The sequence below is a fragment of the Alternaria hordeiaustralica genome (assembly GCF_023758085.1).
Source record: "Alternaria hordeiaustralica strain BMP 2776 chromosome Unknown scaffold_28, whole genome shotgun sequence".
Lineage (NCBI taxonomy): Eukaryota > Fungi > Ascomycota > Dothideomycetes > Pleosporales > Pleosporaceae > Alternaria > Alternaria hordeiaustralica.
Genome location: NW_026056800.1, coordinates 202,324 through 221,020, shown reverse-complemented (window position 1 = coordinate 221,020; position 18,697 = coordinate 202,324). Strand labels below are relative to the sequence as shown.

Here is an 18,697-nt window from a genome sequence, read left to right as displayed (position 1 = left end):
AAGAACGAGATGATATGAGATATGGGGCAATTGACTGGCTATCTCCGCAGCCTCTGCGGTATGCAAGGCATGTCGCTTGCACATATCGATAGCATAGCCTAAGTTTGTCACAAAATGGCATGACACCCCGCCCATGAGTATCCTATTGACTTTCCGCATGAGTGAGAATTTTGATCTTCGAGTATCAAATTTCGTTGGAGGCGTTCACAGAGGTTTTGAACAATCTAACAAGATAGGATTTGCTGTTTCTCACATGCACCTATGCTTCATGATACACAGTCATTCGCCTTCCAACGATTATAACACCTCATCTAGAACAACATCCCCAGCTCATTAGAATCAAACCCCATACCCTCAAACCCCAGCCCCTGAGCATTCCACCCCATATCCAACGGCAGGAATCCATTCCACAACGCCGCATCATCCGCCGGCGCATTCCCCCCACCCCCACCCACCGCAAACTCATTAACAGCGCCCAAATCCGTCCACCCAAAATCGCCCATCTGCTCCGTAAGCGCCGGACTCTCCCCCGTCCCGTTACTACTCGCCTGCGGACTCGCTCCCACAATAGGATGTTGAGGGAACCCATTCTGGTCAACCGGATTGCTGGCAATGTGCGTGCCTGGATGGCGGAACGACGAGCGACTTGCCTTGTCTTTCTTTGGTACTTTTGCCCAGAGGAGCTTGAGGAGTTGTGAGTAGCGGGAGCCGGGGTGCTGGATGCCAGCGCCGGCTCCTACGGCGCTGCGCTCGAGACGGGCGACGGTTTCGTTGATCATGGCGCGGATGGCGCGGTCTTCGTCTGCGCTTATGACGCCGGTGCAGCGGGCGCGGTAGAGGAAGACGCCCGCGTAGACGAGGTAGAGGTAGTATCTCAACGGCATAAACCGTAAGGAGCGCTCTGGATCGACAAAGTTGTTCACAGTCGTCAGGATGGCTTTTGCGGCGTCGAGGCCTTCGTAGATGAAGCGCGCGTCGCCTACTGCGCCGACGTTATTGACGAAGACGCGCTGGGGGACTTGCATGCGGCCGTTTGCCATGGTGGCTGGGGTGCCGACTACGGGGTCGGTGGATGTGGACGAGGAGGGGAGTGCGCGCAGGACGGTGGCTTGGAAGGCGAAGGCGTTGGTGTAGAGACGAAGGTAGTCGTATGACATGAGTAGACATGCTTTGAGCGGTGGGGAACATGTCAAAGTGCCCCAGACGCTCTTCCACCCGTATATCGCTGACCGAAAATCGTCGATGAATTTGATGTAGCTGCCGCTCATCTGCGATCGGAAGCTTGAGCTGGGGTTTGAATACAAGGTATCATGGACATTGCTGAAGAGCTGCGTGAGTTCAAGATTCGCTTGGAAGATAGAAGCATGGTCCTCTTCGTTCGGGCTCTTGGGAATCAACGATGGGTAGTCCTCTCTTCGCAGCGTTGTCAGCGGTCCAGGTCCACGCGACCAGAACGCCTTCCCGATTCTGATGCTGATATGGCGGTCAGACACATATGCCGCCGTCCAAATGAGGCGCTTGCGATGATGGTCCGGATCCTTGCCCTGATCCACAAAGCGGAACGAGTACCGATCGAGAGCAAGGAAGTACGCGATCCTCAACGCAAGACCAACATGCATCCAGCTCTCTTTATCTTCTTCACCCTTTCCGACCTTGCCAGAGCCACGTTGCGTATACGGCGCCCACTCAGCGAGCAGAAGCAGAGCTTCTACTGCTTCGATGCCAGCATCGCCTCCCGCGGCCAGCGTCGAGACAAGGCTCTTCATGTGTTCGGAACAGGCTTCGTAGATGTGCGGTTCGTCGACGAGGTCTTTGGAAGCGATGAGGAGGATGGCTGTGAGGAGGTGCTTCTCGTTGTTCACCATGTCGGATAGGCGCGATGTTTCGAAGGCGTGCGCTGGCGCGAGGGGATAGTAAGGATGGTACTGCTGTTGGAAGCGTACGAGCAGCTGGCATAGAGAATGCACGGTGAGTATTCCTCGATCTAGTAACGGATATGAGAAGGACAGCGGCGCCGGCATGCTGAGAGATGACCCTCGCGCATGTCCTATGCTGTTGTTCCTACCCGTCCCGTTGATCTCGTCATTTGAGCTCGACTCCCCAGCAACCCTCGCGAGTATGCCCAGCGCATCCGACGGATTCTGCAGATTTGAAAAGGGCAGTTCATCGGTATTCGAAGAGCCAGAGCGTGATGCTTGGAGCTCTTCGCCGAAAGGCTGTACGCCTGGGTCTTGCGACCATGTTGTTCCGAGATTCCCCAGCGTGTGAAAGCTTCCTTCGGGTGCGGTATTCGCCAGCGATGGGAGCGGTTGTTGTGGTAGCGATTCAGATTGCGACTGCGATTCATCGACGCGTTTCTTCTTGCGCTCGCGTCTTCCGCCGCGGTTGCTGCCGCCTAGTACGCATTCGAGGTTGTCGCGCTTGCATCGGAGGCATGGTATCGAGTTGTTGGAGTCTCTGCAACGCCACGTTAGATTTACATACGATGTGCAAGCGCATCCGGCGTCGCGACACAAGCAGTCCACGTGCAAACTTCAATCCAAGCAAGCTCCAAATCGCCGACGCGCAAACGAACAAGAAACCTCAGCCACTTACAGCAAACACCGACTCTTCCTCTTCCTGCAGTTCAAACACGCAATCTGCGTCCTCTTGATCTTCGAAGCTTCGTCCTCATCCGGGTTGGTGGCCGCCTGCGCGCCAGCAGGCTGTTGTGGGGCATTTGCTTCCATGCCTCATCTCGAAGCAATGCGTCGTGTCGGTGTTTGAAGCTGTCGGGAATTGTGGGCACCTTAACAAAACGCGGGGACGGCAACGCTGGCATCGGTTATTGCTGGTATCGGGCCGAAGTCGTGAGCGGACATGGGCTTTTCTGTTCTCAAGGTCATCCCATGGTTTGCGGATCGTGGCAAGGGTTGGATACGGTTGGCTGATCTTCAAGATCCAGCTGCACTGGAAACGTAGTGATTACCATGGTAATGTTAGCGTTTGGTGTTCTTGTCCGCCCGGGTAAAGGTAGATTCGTGATCGCGCACCGCCGGCCCCTGACCCAACCACGTCTGCTCAGTGACATGTAATTCCCCACTTTGACCGTAGAACGCTTAGCTCTCCGGCCCAAAGATCGAAAACCACTTCTTCATCCTCGTCGTGGCGTCTTGTAAAATTCAGACCACGCAAAAGTGCATTTTTTGACTTGGTATATATTTTGGTCTTTGTGGCCAAAGTTCATCAAGCAAGGCTCGTTGGTGTAGTTGGTTATCACGTCAGTCTAACAAAGGCCCTCAAAAGCCCGTTAGTACACTGAAGGTCCGGAGTTCAAACCTCCGATGAGTCATCGCCTCCGGGCTTTTGAGAAATACGTTTTGGGAACAAAACACTTGAGGCCTTCGTGTCATTCTTTTTTGCCAATCTAAGCTCCTGTAGTTGGGACGTTGTGAGTTAGCAGACTTTTTGCCCATCTGTAGCTAATAGCGGGAACATCGTTATTCTGAGTTTACTGTAGGATGCAAGTTGGTACTGCCTCAAACTATATCCTGTAGTCTCGGTCTTTGCGCTAGTCTTTCCGGACATTGGAGACCTGTCAAACGTGAAAGAACGGTTGCCCTTTCGCAGTGAATTTGACGTCTGGTTTCTATGTGAATCATTGTCTCCTTCCTTGCGTTTCGCACATCAGTATTCCCTTCTTTTCATTTTGTACATCATCCGGTGGTACACCATCCGAAGACACATCATCCGAAAGGCACAACATCGGAACGACACATGCAAGGCACCGATCTTGCTCAGATTGGCAGGCTCCAGTTATATAGCCGCTACTGTTCTGGTTATCGCATTTTCACATGCGCGTAGGTAGCTGTCTACTGTTTGATAAATATCACAGTCGTGTCTACGCACCAAGTCGCGTGCTACGTACAATACCGCAACGACCGTCTACTACAGCAACACGACTCAGGCCTCGTCATATATCACCAAGACACGTATCAGTACATGCGATTTTTGCCTCGATCTTTACCACGCTAGACCGTCGTCGGCCCTATAGCGGCGTAGGTGACGCTCTAAGGATAATCTTGGAACCTTCCACGATTAGGACCCATAGCTTTCGAAATCAACCGGTAGTAACCGACGGTAACTCACTAAGTGATGAATAGGCGATACAGACGTGTGATTTGGTAAGGCAGTCTAGTGGCGATTATTCAGCTTTCTGTCGGATGGTTACTACAGTAGAACAGGTGTGATATAAAGACGTAGCTGCTCGCGATCGTTACTCATATCTCATCACTACAACATCAATTTCGAGGTTATCAATTCTACCCTAAGATCGTAGTTGCAATCTACATCGTCTTTCTGTCCGCAAAAAGAAACATTTCCATCCAGCAAGGAACCTACACCAACTCCAAACAACGTAACGAACCCCATCCCACACTCTCTCAGCACCCACCAATTCTAATCACTCACCTCACAGACAATGTCCTCCGCCCTCCTCCCCCACCTGACCCGCTTTACGGAGTTCATAAACAGCGGCGACGTCGCCATCGGAAAAGAAGTCATCTCACCTAACGCGACCTTCCACGTCCCCTTCGGCGGCCCTCCTCTCCAAGGTCTTGACGGCTACCTCCAAATCCTGGGCATGATGCGCAGCGCCTTCCCTGACATCCAATGGACGATCAAAGAAACCATTGCCGAGGGCGACAAAATCGTATGTCGCTTCGAAACACGCGGTACGCACAATGGACCCTTTATGGGCGTTGCTCCTACAGGAAAGAGCATTTGCATGACAGCGCTCAACATTTACCGGTTTGAGGATGGGAAGATTGTGGAGGAGTTGGGTCAGCCTGATATCTTTGGATTGATGGTGCAGATTGGTGCTATTCCTGTGCCAGGTCCTTGAAGATTGTGAAATAGAATAATGGAAAAGATGTCAAGTACACCGAATATGCCTTTGTGAAGATGAGAGTGATTTGATATATACTCTTCTTAGCGACGCTCACATCGCCTTCGGTAATGAGATTAGTAGTCTGATATGTAAAAGCGACGATACTATATCGCGCTTGCCCTCTTCGTCTCCACGCTCTTCTATGCACCGCTCATTATGTTTAGAGCCCCACTAACCCCCTAAGTTATATACTCAAGTTGATCCAACGGCAACGAGCTTTTCCCAATCCTGATACGCCAATGCTAACAAGCAGTTGAATAGACAAAAGAAACAACAAGTGATGGACAAAAATAACATGCAAGAACTAATATGTACGAAGACGGTACGTCGTGAAAATCTTCATGGCTCATAACTTCATCATTGCTTACGCAACGTAAGCGGGCGGTGCCTCGATCTCATCGTCGCTCTGCCAAAAGCCTCCTGTGGGTGCTGTCTTCGTCCGGGTATGTGATGGTCGCCGAGACGATCGGTCCTTTTCTTCTTGGACCTTGCGAGCAATCTCCTGCGCCATCTTCGTCATCCATGCTTGTTCGAGGATGCCGCCGGAGCTGGCCATGACGTCAGCGTTCGGTGGGGAAGAAGTACGCGGTGGCGAGCAGAGGGCTGAGAGCGATGAAACTTTGTCAAAAGACAGGGAGCGGAGGAGCGGCGAGGTGGATTGCTGTGCTTGGCGTAGCTTGTTGCGCGACAGCGGCGGACGTCTGGAAGAGGTGTGGGATATGAATGGGTCTTCGAGGTGAGCGGCTGGTGGGGTCTTTTGCTTCGATTTGCCATGCTTCGATGACTCTGAGAGGACTGGCGCAGGGGCGAGAAGAGGGCCAAAAGCAGGAGGTTCTTCGGGTATTCGTTTTGGCGTACCAATGTCCAGACTGCCACGTCTACTCTCAAAGCGCATGCCAGGTTGTGCGGGGCTCGTTGGTGGGGTAGCGAGTTCTTCCTCTGCCTCTCTTTCCTCTGGTATGACGCTCGATGTCTCGGAGGCGTATGCGCTGGGCAAAGGCGTGTTGGCGCCTGTTGAGACGCCAGAGTCGACGCCGTCCTTTTTACGTAGATCAACAACACGCTTCTTCCGTTTCCGCATGCCGCCAGTGCGAGAGCGACTTGAGCCAAGACTGAGCCCCGCCGATGTCGAGTATGCCGACGCCATGGTGGGTCGGGAGCTCAGCGTCTCGTTGCCTGTGCTGCCAGACGCGACTGACGAAGCGCCAGACTTGAGACTGCCAAACGTCGACTGTATCCTTGACAAACTGCCTTGTGTGAGTGCGGGTGTCGCAGCACCAGACTCGGGCCTGTCTGGGTGACCTGCCCACGCTCGGAAGACGGCATCGCGAATGCCAGGTGTGAAGAGGGAAAGGGTTCGTTGCGATTCGGAGAGGGCGGCTAGGCGAAGGATGTTCTTCTGGGAGAAAGAGGCGTGTATCTCGCCAGAGTCGAGCGACAAGGCCGAGATCTGGGCCTCGTCTAGTGGGTTGCCGAACGCATCGACAGCGTCTTGTGGTGGCGATGCGAGGGGATCGATGGCTGCGGTGGTATCGTTGGCGCTCTCTAGCCGCTCTTCTGTTTCGATTTCCTGGTACTCGGGCGACAGCATGCGGAGTGACAACCTGTGAATGATAGCTGGCAAATCTTCCATGAACAAGACACGCAATTGGCCCTCAATCTCCTTTTGCAGGTAGTCGCGCACAAAGGGGATGGAGTCAAACGTCGACGAGACCTTGAGCGAGTCCAGAGGGTCGTTCCTGAAGACCAGCGTCAAGCCCTTTTGTTTGGAGAAGACCAAGATGACGAAACCAGACAGTCGGATGTTGGACAGTGTAATTTGCAACGGTATAGTCAAGCCCGATGACGCTGCCAGCGGCTGCGGTGACGCAAAGTCTGGCTTGTTGGAGAGATACGTCTTGAGCGGATTTGCCTGGACCTTTGTTTTGAGCGTCAGAAACGCGTCGCCCGCATACGACATCTTGAAGATGCCCCTGAACCGGTCCTCAGCCAAGTCTCCAATCTCCAGTATCTCGAGCTCGGGCGGGGTGGTGCCGAGATTGAGCTCGGTGACGATGATGTCGTCGACGATAATCGGCGGCTTGGGCGACTTGTTGAGGGCCGTCGTCAGCATGTCGCGCGCCCTCGACGTGTCGGCTATCAGCGGCGACCAGTTGAAGTTGAAGGCCATGGTGGGTGGTTGATGCGTGGAGCGTCGACGTGGTTACCGCGCGGGTGCTGGGGATTGGCAGATGATGCTGCTGTCGCGTGCATTCGCCATGCGATCACACGAGGCCAATTTTGGGGGGTGGGCGTGTTTCGGACGGGACGGGCGGGGTGACGGGCGGGCAGTGAATATTGCGGGCGGTGTGGGCAGGTATAGATGGGCGTGTCGTGGTGGAGAGAGCGTGGGAGCACATGCGGCACTCGAGGGGATTTTCCGGGTGAAAGGTACCGACGTCAAGGATGATGCCGCCAACTTTTTACACAACCGCTCGTCGGCCGTGCGCAGACAGCACCCGCCCCTCGCATCCGGTTTAGTCTACCTGAACATCGCGACTGGCGGTGAAGAGCCTGGAGCCGTTGTATGCACGTCTACGTTACAGAATAGCATCCCGCTGCGAGTGATTCGCTGCCACCACTGCCACCTTGATCGACAAGTTTCAAAAAGCCCTACGTCTAGCCACATGTCAACACAATATGCTTCCATCGCTGCCGTTTGGCCTGTCAGGTACTAATTTCCCCATCTTCGCTATAGCCCAGCTACCCCAGCAGCTCCACGCCGTCGAGTAGGAAATTGCCCAATAATAGCAGCGGCCGATTGTTTGAATCACCATCCGAGCTTTGGCAGGCAGATCCGCCGTGCGCGGGTACATCATCTGTAGTCGTGAAATTTGTTTTCATGCATCCGTCGTTATCGCAGGTGGTTGGTACACGTGGATGACCTGGCGACCTTGGAACTGAGACAACACACACATTCCTTCAGTCACGCGCATCCTGATACTCGGCCCATTACAACGCTGCGCCTTGATCCTCCTTGAGCAGCTTCTCCACAGCGTCCACCTTGTCCTTGAATCCTTGCTTCTTGTCGGTCCTGCTCCCCACACGAATATCGCTCTGAATCCTCACAATCCCATTCTGATGCAGCATCGCATGGCATTGCCCTATGACCCGCATAACGTCGTCCCACGAGCCCTCTAACCATAATTAGCATGCACATTCAAGAATGTTCCATATACCCCTCCACCTTCCAAGCCACCAGGCCCGCATACCGGCCGAGAAGAGGGTTGGCTCGCACGCGAGAGCGTACAGAATTCAGAAGGTGGGGTGTGTGCAGGCACATACCAACTGTTGTCCCCGCGGAATGCATCGAATAATCCAAGCCGCTTTTCTTGAGGAGCCGCTGCACTTCCGCGACTTCCTTGGATACCGATGCTGTGGGGGTGCCCAGGGGGATCAGACAAAAGTCTGCAATGCACGCTGGCGGGGTCGCAAGGTCCGTGAGGTCGTCCGAGGCTGACATGATGTAGTTCCGTTATTGCAGCTGTGGGGTATATGCAAAAGGAAAGTCTTGAAACAAACGGTCGTTGAGTGAGTCCGGATATTGTAGGGTGACGTCCGAGTTCGGTGTTCGTCGGAACTTCAATACCGAGCTCGCTACACTGCCTGCGCAACAACATGCCGATGCAAACAGAAGAACTACTACGACCAATTAGCTGATGTGCGGGTTGTGAACGATGTGAGATTTTAGATTTTACAAATGCGCAAGGGGGTAATTACACATATCAGCTGCCACCCATGTGTCCATGGCTCTTATCTAGGTAAACTTCGCGATACATTCAGCTCCCATCAAGATATACATACCTATGATGCTTCATGAACTCCAGGAATCTTTCTCGTTCTTTGATCCATAGAAGAATTCCAGTCCTATATCGATCAAGCAAACAACCCGCCACCACGCGATCCCAACAACTCCACGCCAGCACACTCATCCGTCACACCACCAAGCAAACGATATGTCGCATCCCGTTTCCCAAGCAAGCACCTAACTACCTAGGTACTCTGTCGCTGCTACTCTCCCGCAATCCTCCACCATGTCACCGCACTTCACCCCCATCATACCCTCTCACATAGCCCCTCGACTATCTAGGCTCATCACGACACTGACAAGCTATCCCGGCGACAATGTCGGCATCCACGAAAACTGGTGGCGACCCCCCGATAATCATATCGATGGGTCCCGCAACTACTATCGTGACTACCATGGACGCACCTACTATTGTGACTACCGTGAACGCGACACCCACTACCCCAACTGATCTGGAGACTTTTCCCATAGTCACGAGACCGGATCCTGCCACTATAGTACCCTCGACGATTCACGCGGGAACGACAACATCAACTACTGAGGCTGGAGATGACAAGTCATCTTCAGTGATTCCCACTACCTCTACTGTTACAACGCCCCCTCCAGACCCATCTTCCAGTCTACAGACAACTCTCTTTTCGTCTTCGTCTGATGCAACTCCCTCTTCACCCACCGCACTACCTTCAATTACAGCAGAGCCCGATCGCGGTCTTAGCGTACCAGCATCAATCGGCCTGGGTGTTTCTACGGGCGTGATTGCGATTTGTGTTATAGCCAGTGTGTTGTATGCGATATACGGCCGGCATCTGAAGAATATGTGGAGGAATTCCGGACGTGGGGCTGGTGGGACGGGTGAGAGGAGGTGGTGGAAGAGAGGGAGACGGGATAGTTTTTAATTTTGATTGGGTGTATTTGGATAGATGTTCATGCCTTCACCAAAGACACGAAGAACCCGATTTGCTTCCAAGCCGACCCTTGACTTGACCCATATGTGAAGCCGACTCAACCATTCCCTAGCTACCGCCAGATCCATCAGACATGCCAATCTAGACCTCAATATCCGGTAGCTGCCCCGGCAAACCCGCCGGACTATCCTCCAAAATCCTCTCCTGACAAAATACTTGGTCATTGGCAGTCAAGACCCACATGAAGCTCTCCCACAAAGTGAATACCACCTGCCGAATCTTCTCATACTCGGGGATGAAAGAAGCCAAAGGTATGCCCGAAAACTCCGCGAGGGCAAACACCATAGTCTGAGCAAATGCCTCTTCGAGGGAAATCTGAGACGTAGGGTTCATCACCGCTGTGGCGTTATTTTCGACGAGGTCGGACCACGTCTGATCGGACCACATGAGAGTACCGGAACCTAGAGGGAGTGAGACGTGGTTAGCAGCGGCAAAAAGAGGGTTGATGGTGAGTGCGAGGTAACTTACTCCAGATTCCAAAACCTCCGCCTACGTACTGGCCCATTGACCTTGCGGACTCGGCGATGATATTGTGTAGGCTGGCTTGCCCTTTCCAGACAATGGTGTCGTAGTCGTTGTACGTATCTCGACCACCTTTGTCGTCGGCTGGCAGCGCGATGAAGTGGCGGTTGAATCTACGCATGTTGACGGGAATCAGGCCGATGTAGAAGTTCATGAGGTCGGGCTGGTACCAAGCGTCTTTGTGGCGACACATGACCCATGGTTTCTCATAGCACTACCGACTGATTAGCACGCCGTCATTTAACAACAGCAGACATAAGTTCAAACTCACATCTTCGTACTCAACCTCGAACATCTCAATGTCTTCGACTTTGTAGCCTTCTTTAGCGAAGATCTTCTTGCACGCGTAGTTGATCTTGCTGTCGTTCCACATCTTGAGCTCGTTTACTGTCTGGTGCTTGAGCTGTTTGACCAGGTACTCGCTTATGTCCAAGACCGGAGGGTTGAGAGTGGGCTTGTCGACGGGTATGGGCTTGCCTTTGTGGTTGAGAAAAACTGGCATCGTGTCGTTGGGGTCTCTTGCGGGGGCAGTACCGACGGTGATGCTAGTGAGTACGGTAAAGCATAGCAGAATGGCTTTGGAGAGCATCATGTTGAGGGGATGTATCGCTTTTACTTGATTGTAAGCCTTGTGTGACGAGGTCGAGACGGAAAGTGTGGTGTAGGAAGGTTTGTTACTGAGAAAGACGGGCATGATATAGATCTCACATATACTCAAGACGGCGCTAGTAGTATCTGCAATGCGATGCTGACCGCTGAGGTGGGAGACTGAGATGGCGGTCGAGGTGAGAGAGATTACATCTTCTAGTGATAATCGAACAGCAATTACAGGACCATGCGCATCCCGATGGGCTCAAGAACTCAACAATCCATTCCGAAGAAACCCTACACTCCGCAGAGAGCACAAAGAACCTACAGCACTAAGCACTCGCAGCAACTATCCCACCGCGTGTGATGTGAGGTCTCGCAGCGATCTTGTCCTCCAAGTCTAACAACGAGAATCTAGGCCTGCGATAAGTGTAACCCACGAAAGCACCTTTCTTCCTGATCTCCAGAACAGTTTGGCTGACATCTGGATCTCGAAGAAGCTTGTCGCGCGGTCGTTTCTTTTCCCTTTTGCGTCTCTTCATGTCCCGCAATGACTTAGCGAACCCTTCTTGAGCGGGCGTAGCTGCACCATCATGCTGGGCAGTCGGCTGGACCGGGGATATAGCATCATTCCCACCAACTTGTCCTTCTACTGCAGGGTCTGCCTGCCCTCCGAGAGCTTCGTAGCTCGAAGAGTCGAGATGATCAGACGCACTCATGATCTCGGCCTCATCGTCGAAGTATTTGGTGATTGGCTGACCGCCGTGAACGCGTGGTACGAATGGTGGACGAGTCAGATGCAGTTGTGACCACTGAATGTTGCGGAAGAACGGGTGCGACTTGATGTCTTCGGCATCGTTGGGGTAAACAATGTGACCGGTGGTGTTGACGTTACGATTGCGGCGCGCACCAACAGCTTTGTCGCGGAGGGCCCAGTCGTTCTCACGGTATCGCTTAGCTGAGAGTCGGTCTTGTCTGTCCTCGAGCAGTCGCATCATGAGGTCGATTGCGTTGCGTGAGACTGGCATGAGTGGTACGCGGTCGATGTTGGGACGAGCATAACGCTGGTCAGATGGGAATCGCAGCCACCTCCTATGATCCTGCGCGAGTTAGCACCAGAACGCGGCGTGTCATAGCCAAACCTACGAGTATGCGCATCTTTGTAGCTTGACGGTTGTCGCAGAAGAAGGGCGTGCAACCGTATAGGCACTACGAGATCGTCAGTGAAAACGCGTACAACCATTCATGGCCACATACCTCGTATAATATAATACCAATGCTCCACCAGTCACAGCGACCGTCGTAGCTTTCGCCTCGTATGACCTCTGGTGCCATATATTGGCTCGTCCCAACAACACTCTTGGCGAATTCACGCCTCTGCTCTCGGTTCAACCAGTCGATGATAGGTCCATGCGTTGAGTCTTGTCTGGTATGGTAACGTCCGCGGGCCGCTGCGCTCCCATTGACGAGATTCATGGTCTTGCGAGCGTCAGATCGATCCTTGTCTTCTTCAACGTCTTGTGCGTCGCCTTTGACATGTAGATCCAAGTCGCGGAGTAGACCGTATCGTTGCTCATTGTAGTACGTCTGGTTGTGAGCCCAGTGCCCATCAAAGGCTAGGCCAAAGTCCGAGATCTTGAGATGACCAGACGAAGTGATGAGGAAGTTGTCGGGCTTGACATCGCGATGGATCCAGTTCATCTTGTGTGCCTCCTCGATGCACAATATCATCTCCGCAAGATACCATTTTGCAACGTTCTCATCGAGGATGTCTTCGCGAAGGAGTAAGCCTAGGAAGTCGCCGCCCATCATGTATTCCATGACGAGATAGAGGTTGTTGTTGTCCTGGAAAGCAGAGATGAGGGGAACTACCCATCGCGCATTCTCCGACGCGACTAGAAAGTCTCTCTCTGCTCGCAAATGTCCCTCTTGGCTATTGCGAAGCATATCCGACTTTCTGATGACCTTCATGGCGAAGACTTGCTTTTGTCTGCGGATTGTCGGGGAAGGCCTATCAGTTTTTGGCGTCAATGAGCCATCGAGATATCCCATACTGCAGCTGCTTCCCCGTAGACTTCCGCAATTGTCGCTCTTCTCGCGAACGAGACGAACAACACCAAAGCTACCTTTCCCGAGGACTCTTACGATGTCGTAATTGGAAATGTGCACTCCTTTCATTGTCTGACGCGCTAGGGTATTCGACTTCATGACACGGGTTTGACGCAGATGATGTGTCTCTGCAAGATACTATTCTCGCCTTTTGGAGTGACGTTGCTCATTCGGGATGGCCATGGTAAATACCTTCCGCTCCATTTGGCGGCGACGCATAGATCGTGGCGTGATCTTGGTACCGAGAAGCTGGTTGAAGTGTGACTCGAAGAAGATCTTTGCCGCCGCTGCATTCTCGATAGTCGCAATGGAAGGCTCACACAGTCGTGGTGCGTCTTGACGTGGGAAGACAAGGAATCGTGAAGGTAAACGCTCTGGGGTCGCCTCGCAATAGAGCGCGGGTTGATTGTCGGTTACATGGCGACCGTTCTGGGTTCGATAAGTGGTCTCAGCAGACAGTAGTGCACCTGATGAGACCAGCGATGTCGGTGCAGTGGACTGGCTCAAGGGTGCGACGCTGCTCGAGGGGCTTAGGACGCTTGATGGAAGAGAAGGGACCTCTGACATGGGGCTCTTGGGTGAGGTGGTAGTTCGCTGGTCATCGCTTGGATGCTTGAAATGGTCCGTTCGAACGACTGGCCTAGAGCTTAGCTTCCGTCGACGCACTACCGTATCATTGTTCATCAGGGCGTTGGAGAGCTTGGTCGTGAGTTGCTGCGAGAGACTTGGCGTCGACCAGCTTGTTGCCATGGGTGTAGGAGGTGGAGTGCGAGTTCTTGGTATAGGTTCTGATTCGCCATCGAAGACGGCAGCGTTTGTGAGTTGGAGTAAAGATGAAGAGTCAGGATCTAGGGAGAGAGCTGGTAGAATCATAGGTATATCGGGAACGACAGGGCATTGTAAAGGAGAGTTGGAGTAGGAGTTGATGTTATCGGCACGTGGTACGTCTGCTGGTTTGTTGACCGTTGACCCAGTGCTACCAAAGGTAGCCTCGCCGGAGCTTGGAGCGGAACCTGTTAGTACTGTGAGTAGAAGCTAAGAGGTACCAGGCAGAAAAGGGTAACAACTCTTGCCATTGCGGAAGATTGAGAAGATCCTGATGCTTCCGCGACGAAGTGTAGTAAAGGTACGGCTAGCAGGGGTGCTGTTGCGACCCTGTAGATTCTTCGTGGAGCCGCTGGAGTACCCTTCTGCTGATCGCTCGATGACGCGGACCTTGCCTTTATCACGAGATAGTTGTATCGCGTTATGGGCTTCCTTTCTCTTCCGCGCTGGGACGAGCGACAACATGTCAGTAGCTCGGGTGTCGGGTGTTGACCGAAGTTAAGATCGAACTGAGTAATAATGTTCGATGAACGCCGCGGTCATCGAAGAATATCGATGCAGAACGGTTGGTGACAAGCAGAGCCAGAAAGGGCCTGTAAAGTGGACACTGTTTACCCCTGCGATGTTGGAAGGCACGATCTGAGTGATGGGGCAGGAAGCCTCATCGCAGGAAGGTGGCCATGGTCTCTCCGTGCTCAAGGAAGGCGCTCATGGCACCACACCTGGCATCAACAGCGGTCGTACCTCACGCAAACGTTATCCCGGACGCCAGAATCAACGAACCCGTGCACCCTGCGTCCAACACGATCGACTATCTCATGGCGCTTGGCTAAAGCGATGCTTGTTCGCTGCTAACCCCAGTGCGCAAAGATGTTCCTTTGACTCAAGCAAGGGGAGTACGAATGCGGTACCTCGCGCCGTACAGACAGGCACTAGCAGCGAACCGCAGGAAAGATGGCACTGCGCGGATGGTGTGCTGGTGCACTCGGCACGACGCGGGCCCAGAAGGAATGCCTTTTCAAGCAATTGGTTATTGCGAATGGAGGCTTCGTTCGTCCCGGCGCAGTGGACACTTCCAATGACCAGGGGCGGCGAAACAAGCTCCCAATCAGCATCGCCGACACTCGGCCTTCCCCAGCTGTCGCACTGCAGCCCTCATGCAGCGATATAAGGATAGAAACATGCGCATGTTGACGGCTGGGGATTATATTGCGGCGAGGGCGTTGATCGCCGTTCGTTGGGGGCCAGTGGCGGCTAGCTGACGGTGCGCGCGATTGTCTGCGTCTTTCAGCATTCTTCTCCCACGAACACAGACGTCGCCTACGCGGTGTAGCTGCGGCGTTTCAAGATTCTGCATCACGCCTTGGTCACACTATCACGGCCGAGTCGCGCGGATGAGGGCATTTTCAGATCCGGAAACCTTCCTCGCTGTCTGCTGGTGGGCATGTGGACTCTGGAGTAGTTGGGCGCTTAGAGGTGCCTGGCCGGACTGCCGAGACTCTGCAAAGTCATCACACGCCTCTGCAAATCAGAGGCGCCATGCGCATGGCCACCTCGGACGCTATTCGCTCCGCCGACAGAGGCTTTCCCTCCCGCCCGACAAGACCTGCATACGCGAAGCTCAGTGGTCGCTGGCCCCTGTAGATTCAATATGCTAGCGACGTGCCTATTCGCTGCCTACTCAATGCTTCGAGGGCTGACATGCAAAGGCTGGCCATGCTGGCGGGCCCGTTTTGCTCTGTTCATTCGCCTGAAGCGTCTCTTTGGCGAGCAATGCCATGGTTGCACGAGGCCCTCGAGGCCAAGTCCCGTAATCCATAAGTGCTGATGCCCCCCGCCACCGCACGCTGCCCGTTCTGCGTCGACTACCATCAAATCGTGTACCCCAAGCTGACGGGTCACTGAATCGTTAAGACAAGGACTTCCGCTACGCAACAGTCTTTGCTTTCCACATCGCACCGCCAAAATGTTTCGTTTTACCGAGCTCGTTTTCATCGCCGCTACCTGGTCGCTCGCTACTGCACATACCGTTATCGTCTACCCAGGATGGAGAGGAAACAACATCCACACGAACGGAACCAAGTCTGACACAGACCCATCGATCCCTGATGGCTCGATTGGTATCAACTACCACGAAGACACCGGCACATATGGATTTCCATACGGCATGCAATGGATGTACCCATGTACGTTTTCCCGATTGGGTATTCCGCGCAGGAGAAGATAACTAACATGAACTTCTAGGTGGTGGCATGCCAATGTCGCAAAATCGTACAAAGTGGCCGGTCAACGGCGGCGCCGTCGCAATCCAACCCGGATGGTTCCCAGGCCACTCGCTCGCCATGTTCTACGTCAACATGGGTTACGGCAACGAACCGCTGAATTACTCGCACACCATGGTGCCAGTCTTCCAGATCACAGGACCTACAAACCAGGAATACCCCGGTTCTTTCTGTCTACCGCAAGTTCCATTACCTGCCAACTATACACCCCAGGTTGGAGACAATGCGACTATCCAGATTATTGAGCTTGCGCAACACGGCGCTGCTCTTTACAACGTGAGTGCAAGCGCCTGAACATGACAGCCGCATAGTTGCTAATAGATTCCAATAGTGTGCCGACATCACTTTCGCCGAACCAGAGGATGTTCCCGAAGTCAACAGCTCAAACTGCGTTAACACAACAAACGTCGACGACCACATTGGCTTCCAAATCGTATACTCGACAACATCATCGCCAGCGCCACACAACATGGTCGTCAACACCTATGCATCAATCATAGTGCCGGCAATGCTTGCAGCAGCGTCGTGGATTACATGGGTTGTCTAGTGTACGAACCTGACTTTTATCTGCGAATATAGTCTTTTTCTGGGCAAGGAGTTTTGGCGCGAAAGATATCCGGTCTCTTTTGAAGCGACGATCTCGATTTGGAGCGTACGCGGTGGTTTGATCTGGGTGGTTGGTGGACCAGCTGTTCAGCAGCTATGACGGTCTTTCTTAGGGGCACATAACACTTTACTGTGCGGTATGATGTACAGAAGCTACACATGCAATCCCATCCATAATCGCAACACTTGCATTTCCACTAGTCGCTCACTTGTAAGCTATATGCTGTCATGCTTATACCGACTGCAACAAAGAATAGCCTGTGTATATAAGCCGTCAGCAGGAGGCCTGATTCGCATGCGCAACCCTAACGTGGACCGATGGCTTGAACTACGTACAAGTCAGATAGCAGACCCCTAATCAAGAGAGGCACAGTTCCCAAACGATCTTTACCGTAGTTTGCGGGCCACAGCCAAGGTCGCCGCCATTCCGCCTCGGAAATCCCGTTCCGAGCCTCCCTTTCCCCACTAAAACCCAACCAGACCCTGGCCTCTCACGATGATTTTCTACGCGCCCAGGTGGTCCCTTCCCGTCATCGCCTCGCCCTCGATACTTTGGCCACGCCTTACTTACGCGCCCATGCAAGCCGCACCTTAAGTCGACGACGCGACGATCGGTGTACCTTTTTTGTGCAGTGTGCGTCATTGTGGGGTTTCGTCGCGCTTGAGGTGGAGGGAGTATGCGCTTGAATTTCTTTTCGCCAAGACCGAGTAAAGAAAGGTGTGTATTGGGGAGATATGAGTAAGAAGGGAAGAGGCCGCGTTAAGAGGAAGGAGGTGCAGAGTGAGGATGGGTGGACTGTCATTACCCATGGCTTGGCGAGTATTTCGCTTGATGGGAAAGGGAAGAAGGAGGCAGATGCTGGGTCCTTGCCTACGAGGATAGTAGAGGGTTTGACGGCAGAAAAATTATTGGACGATTTCCGCCTGCTTCAAGAGCGGTGGGAAGATACGCTGCTTGCGAAGCAAGTCAAAGAGATTGTGGAGAAGAGGAGCGCCCATGGCAAATGGGGTGTCGAAGAAGCGGTATGCATTGGCATCGGCAGTTTCAGTCGAGACTGGGCGCATCGGTGGAGGAGTCTCTGGCAGCTTGTACTGTTTGTTGATATATTCGGGCGACGTATGTCATCGTCTCTATCTGTTGCACGTACCCGAACTGATTATAAGATAGTCAAAGACGAAAACAAGGACGTTAAGATACAATGTTTCGCCCAAGACCCAGCATTCACAACCCTCGACATCGAATTTCTATCGCACCTCTCTATCACGGTCCTTGACTCCGATCTTCAGGCTCGCATTACGTCTTGCTCCTTCGTTTACTCGCCCTTCGTGGATTGGTTCCTTCTTCTACCAACTTTCCTCAAATCGAAAGACCCGGTGCTGTATGTTGGCAACGAAATTCTGGACGACTACAGTGTGTATGCGCAAACGAAGGAGAAGAAAGAGCGATTGGAGGAGTGCAATGAGGTGGGCAAGAAGTGGATAAAAGGCAGGGGAAAGGTGGCGCTAAGAGAGTTTGAAAAGCATGGGAATGCGCTGAACGGAATGGTGGTTTATTTGAAGAAGAGTGACGAGGATGCAGAGGAAGAGGGAAGTACAGAGGCGAAGTCTAGGGAAGAGAACGACAAAGAGGCGACTCCCGGACAAGAGACCTAGAGCATCACACATATACACCTACCCCGAAGCGTTTTGATTGTAAGCCTCAGCTTCGGTTGGTTCCGGGCAAAACCTCGGATCTCTCAACCAAAGTACACCTTTGGAGCTAGCACACGATTTAAGCTTGCCGATTTCCCTATACCACTCAGCTTATGTACCGAAAACTCTCTAGAAACCAACGGCAAACACCTGCTAGAGCTCTACATCTACAAATTCGCAATATCGCAGCTTCCCCATTACGCGACAACGACTCCTGAAGGCTACCTAACCGCTCGCGAACACATAGCCACGGAATGACGATGCACGTGACCAACAAAAACCAGATGCGCGTGCAGTCAGAGAACCAATCGTCTTCTTTGCATCAAGGCGATGG

At 53.0% G+C, this 18,697-nt stretch overlaps 9 protein-coding genes and 1 non-coding gene across 10 annotated transcripts; 4 read left to right on the top strand and 6 right to left on the bottom strand.

Annotated features, from left to right (window-relative positions):
• Positions 1–311: 311 nt before the first annotated feature.
• J4E84_009398 (uncharacterized protein) lies at positions 312–2,729 on the bottom strand (the record flags this gene model as incomplete). The annotated part of the gene is made up of 2 exons (XM_049391960.1): positions 312–2,457; positions 2,596–2,729. 2 exons carry the CDS (start codon positions 2,727–2,729, stop codon positions 312–314), a joined length of 2,280 nt encoding a protein of 759 aa, XP_049240361.1.
• A 504-nt stretch (positions 2,730–3,233) lies between these two features.
• Positions 3,234–3,331, top strand: J4E84_009397. The gene has a single exon. It is a non-coding gene; the product is annotated as a tRNA-Val (tRNA).
• A 1,128-nt stretch (positions 3,332–4,459) lies between these two features.
• J4E84_009396 (uncharacterized protein) lies at positions 4,460–4,882 on the top strand (the record flags this gene model as incomplete). Its single annotated transcript, XM_049391959.1, has 1 exon — positions 4,460–4,882. The coding sequence occupies one exon, from the start codon at positions 4,460–4,462 to the stop codon at positions 4,880–4,882; it is 423 nt and encodes a 140-aa protein (XP_049240360.1).
• Positions 4,883–5,291: 409 nt separating this feature from the next.
• On the bottom strand, positions 5,292–7,097 carry MDM34 (ERMES complex subunit; the record flags this gene model as incomplete). The annotated part of the gene is made up of 1 exon (XM_049391958.1): positions 5,292–7,097. One exon carries the CDS (start codon positions 7,095–7,097, stop codon positions 5,292–5,294), a length of 1,806 nt encoding a protein of 601 aa, XP_049240359.1.
• An 821-nt stretch (positions 7,098–7,918) lies between these two features.
• Positions 7,919–8,429, bottom strand: J4E84_009394 (uncharacterized protein; the record flags this gene model as incomplete). The annotated part of the gene is made up of 2 exons (XM_049391957.1): positions 7,919–8,103; positions 8,252–8,429. The coding sequence occupies 2 exons, from the start codon at positions 8,427–8,429 to the stop codon at positions 7,919–7,921; spliced, it is 363 nt and encodes a 120-aa protein (XP_049240358.1).
• Positions 8,430–9,820: 1,391 nt separating this feature from the next.
• J4E84_009393 (uncharacterized protein) lies at positions 9,821–10,853 on the bottom strand (the record flags this gene model as incomplete). Its single annotated transcript, XM_049391956.1, has 3 exons — positions 9,821–10,140; positions 10,208–10,475; positions 10,533–10,853. 3 exons carry the CDS (start codon positions 10,851–10,853, stop codon positions 9,821–9,823), a joined length of 909 nt encoding a protein of 302 aa, XP_049240357.1.
• Positions 10,854–11,181: 328 nt separating this feature from the next.
• On the bottom strand, positions 11,182–12,820 carry J4E84_009392 (uncharacterized protein; the record flags this gene model as incomplete). The annotated part of the gene is made up of 3 exons (XM_049391955.1): positions 11,182–11,949; positions 11,996–12,058; positions 12,107–12,820. The coding sequence occupies 3 exons, from the start codon at positions 12,818–12,820 to the stop codon at positions 11,182–11,184; spliced, it is 1,545 nt and encodes a 514-aa protein (XP_049240356.1).
• A 276-nt stretch (positions 12,821–13,096) lies between these two features.
• Positions 13,097–14,248, bottom strand: J4E84_009391 (uncharacterized protein; the record flags this gene model as incomplete). The annotated part of the gene is made up of 2 exons (XM_049391954.1): positions 13,097–13,971; positions 14,026–14,248. The coding sequence occupies 2 exons, from the start codon at positions 14,246–14,248 to the stop codon at positions 13,097–13,099; spliced, it is 1,098 nt and encodes a 365-aa protein (XP_049240355.1).
• A 1,501-nt stretch (positions 14,249–15,749) lies between these two features.
• J4E84_009390 (uncharacterized protein) lies at positions 15,750–16,612 on the top strand (the record flags this gene model as incomplete). The annotated part of the gene is made up of 3 exons (XM_049391953.1): positions 15,750–15,969; positions 16,028–16,341; positions 16,397–16,612. 3 exons carry the CDS (start codon positions 15,750–15,752, stop codon positions 16,610–16,612), a joined length of 750 nt encoding a protein of 249 aa, XP_049240354.1.
• Positions 16,613–17,406: 794 nt separating this feature from the next.
• J4E84_009389 (uncharacterized protein) lies at positions 17,407–18,324 on the top strand (the record flags this gene model as incomplete). Its single annotated transcript, XM_049391952.1, has 1 exon — positions 17,407–18,324. One exon carries the CDS (start codon positions 17,407–17,409, stop codon positions 18,322–18,324), a length of 918 nt encoding a protein of 305 aa, XP_049240353.1.
• Between the last annotated feature and the right edge of the window lie 373 nt (positions 18,325–18,697).